Source organism: Hesperophylax consimilis, chromosome 22 (genome assembly GCF_061612785.1).
Source record: "Hesperophylax consimilis isolate HC1 chromosome 22, BYU_Hcon_1.0, whole genome shotgun sequence".
Lineage (NCBI taxonomy): Eukaryota > Metazoa > Arthropoda > Insecta > Trichoptera > Limnephilidae > Hesperophylax > Hesperophylax consimilis.
Window position 1 is genome coordinate 23,322,403 of NC_142857.1, and position 7,831 is coordinate 23,330,233.

The 7,831-nt window shown below is 32.6% G+C and overlaps 1 protein-coding gene across 2 annotated transcripts in view; it reads right to left on the reverse strand.

Moving 5' to 3' along the window:
- NTPase (ectonucleoside triphosphate diphosphohydrolase NTPase) overlaps positions 1-7,831 on the reverse strand; it is a 46,152-nt gene that overhangs the window by 37,416 nt on the left and 905 nt on the right. For both annotated transcript variants that reach the window (XM_089644828.1, XM_089644827.1), the window contains exon 2: positions 6,280-6,400. In XM_089644828.1, coding sequence (XP_089500954.1) covers positions 6,280-6,400 — 121 coding nt within the window. The remainder of the gene's footprint in view (positions 1-6,279; positions 6,401-7,831) is intronic.

The window sequence follows — 7,831 nt, forward strand, 5'->3', positions numbered from 1 at the left end:
ATTAGATACTATGGCAACACCGAGTAAAACCGATTTTGGAACAAAATATAGCAGATTCAAATGTGAGGTTACAATTGAAAGTCAAATTTTCAGTTTGACTTTTGACTGGATAGATGGCATAATTTTATTTTTTTTTAATAATTTTTTTTTTTTTTTTTTTTTTTTTAGTAAAAGATTATACATTTATATGTATTATTTAAGAAATGTTTTGACTGCCCAAATGGGAGGATTCCCGTTTTAGGACAGTCAAATTAGGATGAGTATTAACATTTTGATAAGTTGTTTGATAAGTATAGTATTAAAATAATAATGAAATAATAGGTATATGTACTTTTAACTGGTGCCTAAGCCTACTAACATACATATTTTGTATAAATATGAATAACAAAGAGAAGAAATAGAATAAAATAAAATATCCAATTAAACACAAGATTAACTGCTGCTTGGGTAGCATTCTAATTTAAAAGTACTAGGTAGGTACATATATACACATAATGATAAAGATTAGAACATAAAGGTATCTTTTACATGGTTTATTTTTTGTTGGAGTTTTTGTTGTTGTTTTTGTTTTGTGTTTGATTTCATTTTTTGTGTATTAAAAGTTCACTCTCCTTTCTACCTAATTGATGAAACCAATTAGTGGTCAATTTATGAAGAACAGCTGTGTTTTTGCACCTCTTCTATATAATTGTTATTTAATTATTTATTTACGCTTCATAATATAAATTATACATTACAGGTGGACATTTATCGGTGGTTTTTCTCGGGCGTCACGAATTTTTTCACCATTCACTATTGTATACCACGATGTTACTGTTTAAAAACTACATTAATTTGACTTTAATTCGAATCCCTATCTCATTCTAGTGCAGAGATATTCCATTAAGTATTCCTCAGGCGTCCCTGACTGTTTCTACCATTCAAACGACTCTCTAAGCACTCTAGCACTAATAAGAACAAACTTTGAAATTTTCAGCGATATCAATCAGCTTTGCAACATATTTACTGCACCGCTTTTCTTAACAGACTGGATGTGCATAAATAAATTTAAAAAGTTGCAATGTCACTAAATGCAGGCACTCCACACTGTCAGACAGGGACAGGTGATTGGGTGGAGGAATGTTGGCCATTTTCTAACGTAACCTTCTCCCTGACCATGAAAGAATTGCTACTTGTTACTGATTACTCGTTCATCTCATCACATTTATTTCATAATACCTGATAAGATCTAGGCATTGATGTGTGTTTTATCAACATTGACGGTATATGTAGTAAACATAACCGTAAAGTTATAAAATGATAATCCGGGACTAATCGTCTTTGCAAACAACAATATGACTTCAAAATTAGGTAATAATACCATGCTCGCTAATACGTAGCTTTACGGACCACTCTTTAAAAGGCTTAGATATTTAATGGCCCCTACTTATCAGAGAGGAAGGAGTGAACATGGGACCTTAAGAGACCCATGTTATTGGAGACGTGCATTCCAAATACGCATGTAGGCACTGCTACTCTATCTTATTCACATAAAATAATATTTGAATAAATATGAAATTAATTTATAAAAGAAATCAATCTACACTTCCAAAAATAATCGCGAATGGAATCGCAGTGCCATGCGCGCTCTACCGACCGCCCCACGTGTCTAAAGCATTAACTAAGTATGCAAAAGGGAGACACAGGTCATATTTAAATGTTGACCGTATTCTACACAAAAGTGTGCTTATTGCACATTCAAGGGAAGACTCGTTTGTGTTAGTGTCGAAACACGCCTAGCCTTTTAGTTAAATAACAAATGCAGCAATCAGTGCCATCTGTTGGTACCTCTATTAATTAGTACAATATTATATTTTTGACTTTCTATATATCCAATGATGGGCTTGTAATATTTGGATATTTGATACGACAGGTAATGACGTAGTCCCAACTAACACGCCTAAAGCCAGCAGTTTACCAAAAACAAAAACTTACCACGTCTGCGATAAGTTTTTTGAAAATCGATTAATTCACTGGTTTTGCAGGAACCTACATTGATTAAAACCTCTGTGCATGCCACTACATGTAAAAGGAAGGAGGAAACACAGAGGCCGGCAAATCGTTCCACAGCCGAGCTGTTCAACTCAAGAACGAGTCGTAGAAACGACCAGTTCTCATGTGACAAATGTCAATCGCGTACAATTTTGGTCAAGCGTTTGGCGTGCTTCCCGAGTATGCAACGGTGCCGAAGGGATCAATAACATTTACCTCGGCGCATCTTCAATTGAAATACTGGTAAAACAAGCAGAGCATCCTGTCCACCACACCTGTGTTCGAAAGATTGCAATCCGTTTGTTAAGATAGGGCAATCTAACAAACCGACCGCCTATTTCTGAACAGAGTCAAGGATAAATGTTGTGAAAAAAATATTAAACTCTGCAATACAATAATGCCACCCTAACATACGATTTAGAGGTTCACATGGCGACGCCTGAGGCCCTAGAATGGCTCGCAGGCCTAGATGTCCCCCTCTGACCCCCCCACCTTACGAAAGAAGAAGAAGTCAAGTTTCCAGGGGAGGAAGGAGTAATCCTCAGACAAACCATTATTTATTTTAAAGTTTCAAAAGTTCACAGCAGTTAAGAGCCGGTCCTTGGGGAGGAAGGTTTAATCCTCAGTCAAACCAAAAACAAATATTTTTATTAATAGATGTATTATACTCTCCATACTATCAAATTCATACAAGAAATATTGAATGTGTGCAGTACAAATTTTAATGATGTATTAACTTCAAAATTCACACCTATTCAACACATAAACTATGCATCATTACTTAATACGCCTAAAACAGATACCCTAGAAAATAGAAGAAAAATAAATGACATAACTTTTTTGTATAAAATTATTAATTCCAAAGTAGACTGTAGTGAACTCTTTCTGCATCTCGTCGACTTTAAAGTACCAAATCAAGCAACCAGGCTAAATATATTATTCTACAACAAAAATTCCACGCCTGACTATCGCACACAAATGCCTATTTCAATCACACACACGTCTATTTCTATCACTCACACGCGCCTATTTCTCGCCTTCATGCACTTTGAAACAATACACCTCAAATATTGACAAATTTAATATACGTTTACCATTATATAAAAGACGGTTCCATGATAACTCAACACAGTGATTATTCAACACACATTTAAAAAGTGATATAAAGTCATTAAAAATGATGTAAAATAAAAAAATTTTAACCTAACCTACTTAACTCAGTTAAAAACTTCTTGTTTCATCACTTTCCATGACTTTTTATAACTTTTTAAAGATGTGATGAATTATCATTTTGATGATTTATCCGGTCACCATAAAAGACATACCTGAATGATGTTTTTATGTAGCATTATATTATTATTTAGGAGCATCACGTTGGAGCGATTACATTTTTTTCATATTCTCTTACTATAAATTACTTGTATTCTCTTGTAAATTACGTATTATCAACCTGTCCTATTATTTTTATGCCATCTGCACTATTAAAACTATTTTTTTTCTTTTCTTATATTATGTACATTTGTATGGAAAATTATATCTACCATGTAATATGTTCGTGTTTTTTTATTTTTTTTTATTACTTAAACATTAATAAACTTCTGTTGTCACTGTATTACGCAGCAAATCTTAATCGTAAAATATATAAACATGTAAAAGTCCATCAGGGCTATTATGTTTATAAATAAAAATGTTTGTTTGTTCAAAATGTCTCTGAAAGTTCTTCAATGATCGCTTTGAAATTTTGGCATGTTGCATTCAAATATGCATGTATTTTTATATATCTATATTAAATAGATGTCACCTGTGATAAGTAAAAACATGTTTTTTTGAAAAACAGCGCAATCTGTTAGACTTAAAAGCAACATGCGCTATTGTTTCTCTATCTGCACAGACAGACTGAGCCACAGCAACGCATTGCGGGGTACATCTTGTAATCAATAAATAATATATAATTAATAAATAAAGTTTAAAAAACTTTGTTTTTTACGGGTTGACTTTTTTTTAGTACTGATAGTATTTTCATTTTAATATATTAGTGAGTAAGTACTGATAATGTTTTCAATTTAATATATTTCCTACATATTTTATCTAAACAGTGTTATAGCAGCGGACATCCTACATATCTCTTTCGCTAAAACAACATTTTTCCAAATAAATTTTGAGCACCATTTCGATTGAAAGGTTGCGTAAAAATGGCTTTATCCATGTTTGGTGACCAAATATATATGGCCAAATTCTTATAAACCTTCCTATTCCCCATCTCCATCTCCTTCCCACTACTTCAACTTCATGACATACCCTTTAAACTTTTTAACCATCCCCTTCTCGTTTCTTCATCTCGTTCTCCTTAATCTCCTTAACCCATTCGCCTCCGAATTGTTTTGTACCGAAGTTTTAAATCTGCAGTGGTGTACTAAATCTTACATAACTTTTAAACTAAACATGCAAACGAAACAATTTTTTTAAATTTACTCGTTCATTGAATTAAGGTATGCAAAAAATAAATGCAGTTTTTAAAAAAATAATAATAATATGATTAAACGAGGATATAAAAATAATTTTTTTATAAAAACAATATTTTTTTTCTTTTTTTTATAATTGGATTAAGAAAAGTTTTACACTAATCATACTTATGACCATAATATATTTTATTTCAATTTGGGCTGATGTTAGCCGCCCACCACGCATTTTACGAACAAGCTTGTCAATTCCCGAACCACACGCTATTTAAAAAAAAATTCAATGACGCTGAAATATAAGAAAATTTCAATTGTAAATATCAGGAAAAAACTGTACCAACGGAGTCCTGCCAATTACTACGAAATGAATGCTTAATTATCTACAGAGCGATTGGCATTTAAAATTTTAAACACAGATGTCAATAATGTATCCCTTTTTCGTTTTTAAGCCGACGACACCAGACACGCCGGGACGGCGTCGTTTGAGGCCAATGGGTTAACGGCAGGAGCCCTACAATTGCAGTGCTTCGGAATACAATTCTTCAACACTGCAATTGAAGTCGACCTTATACAGGGTGGGGCAGTTATAGTGGGTTTATACAGTTAAAAGTAATCACCCGATGTTCTTTTGCTGTAATTATTTTTAAAAAAATTTATGATAAACTTTGGTACTGCTTGTGAAATTTTTTTTTTCCGGTAAATCGATTCATGTCTTATCGATTTGTATTCTGCGTTTGTTTACTTCACAAATGTCAAAATCGAATTGACATTTGGCGCCATTTGCAAAAGTTATAGCGTTTTCCAATAGGGTGATTACTTTTGCCCAATCCAGTATAATAATTTTGCCGGATTTTTGTGAAAGTTTTACTTCTCCTGAGCTTGTCAAACACAAAAATCAAAATGTCAGTTTTTCAAGTATTCCTTTAGCCTAACAACAAACCTCGAATCGAGGATACCGTAGTCCCACTGTGTTCGAGCAGTAAAAAAATCGAGTAAGTTATGTTAAAAAGACTAAATCCAATGAAACCTGTATTAAACATTGAACTTATTTTTTTAGCTTCACGCTTGCTCGTTATTTATTCAAAAAGAACTAGTTAAAATGATAACGTTACCCATAAAAAAGCTGTCTAAGTACATAAATTAGCTTATCAACAAAATGAAAGATAAAAACTTGAATATTATCATTTTACGACTTGCAAACATAAGGCATTTCATAATTATTATAACACAGGCCAGTGAATAGCGAGTGGCCAAATGCGTTGGTTTCCCACTCAGATGTGGGGGGTTTAATTATTTGCTTACCAAGTCCTCCATCATTGCACAAGTAAAATTTTTCACTTATATACATTCTGATGATATAGTAGTCCCAAAGAAAGGTTGTACGTACGTCATCGATGAAAAATCTTCCTTCTCACACATCTTGTATTAAAATGAAAAAGATACAAGATACTCGAATGATGATGACCTCTCTCTCGGAATTTTTTTTGTTTAATCTGAAACTGCACAAGAGTCCCAACTGATCCCAACTGTCTGGAGCCAGTGAGACTGTGGCGTCCCCAATTGGGGTATGTAGTGAGACTGAACGTAGAGGGGAGAAGGAGATGGGAAGAGTAAGGTGGAAAAGTACATGACTCTTCAGATCACGTCACTAAACAAAACTAAAGCTATTTCAAGCAACATTCAATTCAGAATGGTGGTCTAACACCAGGGCGATACTAGGAGTATCTTCTACTCTGGAACGTGCCGCAAATTGAGTGGAACATGTGAAGGTACTGTATAATTCACTTACCTATAAAAATGACTACTGCGACAATAGTAGATATTAGGAAAACCCTTTGCATCTTCGCGGGGCGTTTCGCCTTCCTTGGGAATTTCTTCCCTCCATTGGTCGTGCCTTCTGCATCCTTTAGCTGGAAGACAATACAAAATAATAAGTAAAAACAGCAAAAGAAAAGGAAAAAACATGTTGAATCTCTTTCAAATAAAGAACAGTAGAAAACAAAAGAAAATAATGAAATCAAAGGAACACTTCCACTGTCACAATGAATAATGTTTGATATAACTAATATATATTGAACTCCTGCAACTTATAAACATACATACACCCACAGTAACAACACGACAAAATACAATATTCTACAGCAGCACACATAAGCGTAACTACATTGCCCACTCTCCGATACAACGACTTCACACCATGGGAAATCATTACTTGGGTGATGTTGACATATTCAATACCAACTTGGCAAGTTTTGTGGATCATTTAAAACATTTATTTCAACAATACTCCTAAACACATCATGTAAACCTACAAATAGCTGTAATTTTCTGTTTTTGTTTCTTGTGTTTGTATGACTTGTTGCATAGCTTTTATCAAATGTAATTTTATTCTTATTTTTTATGTTTCAAAGTATCTGTCAAATTAAAATTATAGGTACTACCAACCATGTAAAAGCCCTCTGGGCGTTAAATAAATAAATAAATATATTAATTTATAATGCATTGTAACAAAAACATAAAAAAATATATATCTTTCTTTCATACACACTGCCTAGATTTAAATATCCAATATAGATTTAATTTGCGTTTATATTTTTATTATTTTGAAAGCAAGAATGTGATGTTTTCGTTTTTTGCATAAACCCTATTTATTTATATTGGAAAATTATAATATTATGGCAACTTTAACTTCATAGTCGACATATTAATTCAAATAAAGAACAGTAGAAAACATAAGAAAATATCTGAATACATATTTCATTCAAATAAAGAATAGTAGAAAACAAAAGAAAACCAGCAGAATCAAAGGAATTAATCAAATTAAAATTCTATCAGTAAAAATTATCTATAATTTTTTTTACATTTTTGGGGTTTATGGGTATGTATTGTAACAAAAAAATATAAAAAATATCTTCCATAAACGTGGCCTAGATTTGCCTAGATGAGTGCAAAAAACAGATATATTAAATATTGCACATTTTTTATAAAACCTTTCTATACACAAAACAAGGATGACAGAATACTGGCAACTGATTTTAAAAAGCTTTCTCTTGTTTGTAAACAGAAAATTCTGAGAAAATGCACGAAAAACATCTGTGCTACTCCAGAATGTAAACAAACCGTTTTAACGTGAGGAGAAAACATGAGCTTAAATTCTGAATAAAATTCAATAAAACGCTAATTTAAAACCAAAAGGGGAAGTGAATATCTCCGTCAGAGGAATGTTACTGCGATAATTAGGTATGTCTTAGAAGGAAGAATTTAATTGCGAAAATATCAACTCAGATAAGCGACCAATAATTAGGTTATTCAAACTAAGAAACAACATTATCGCATGAAAT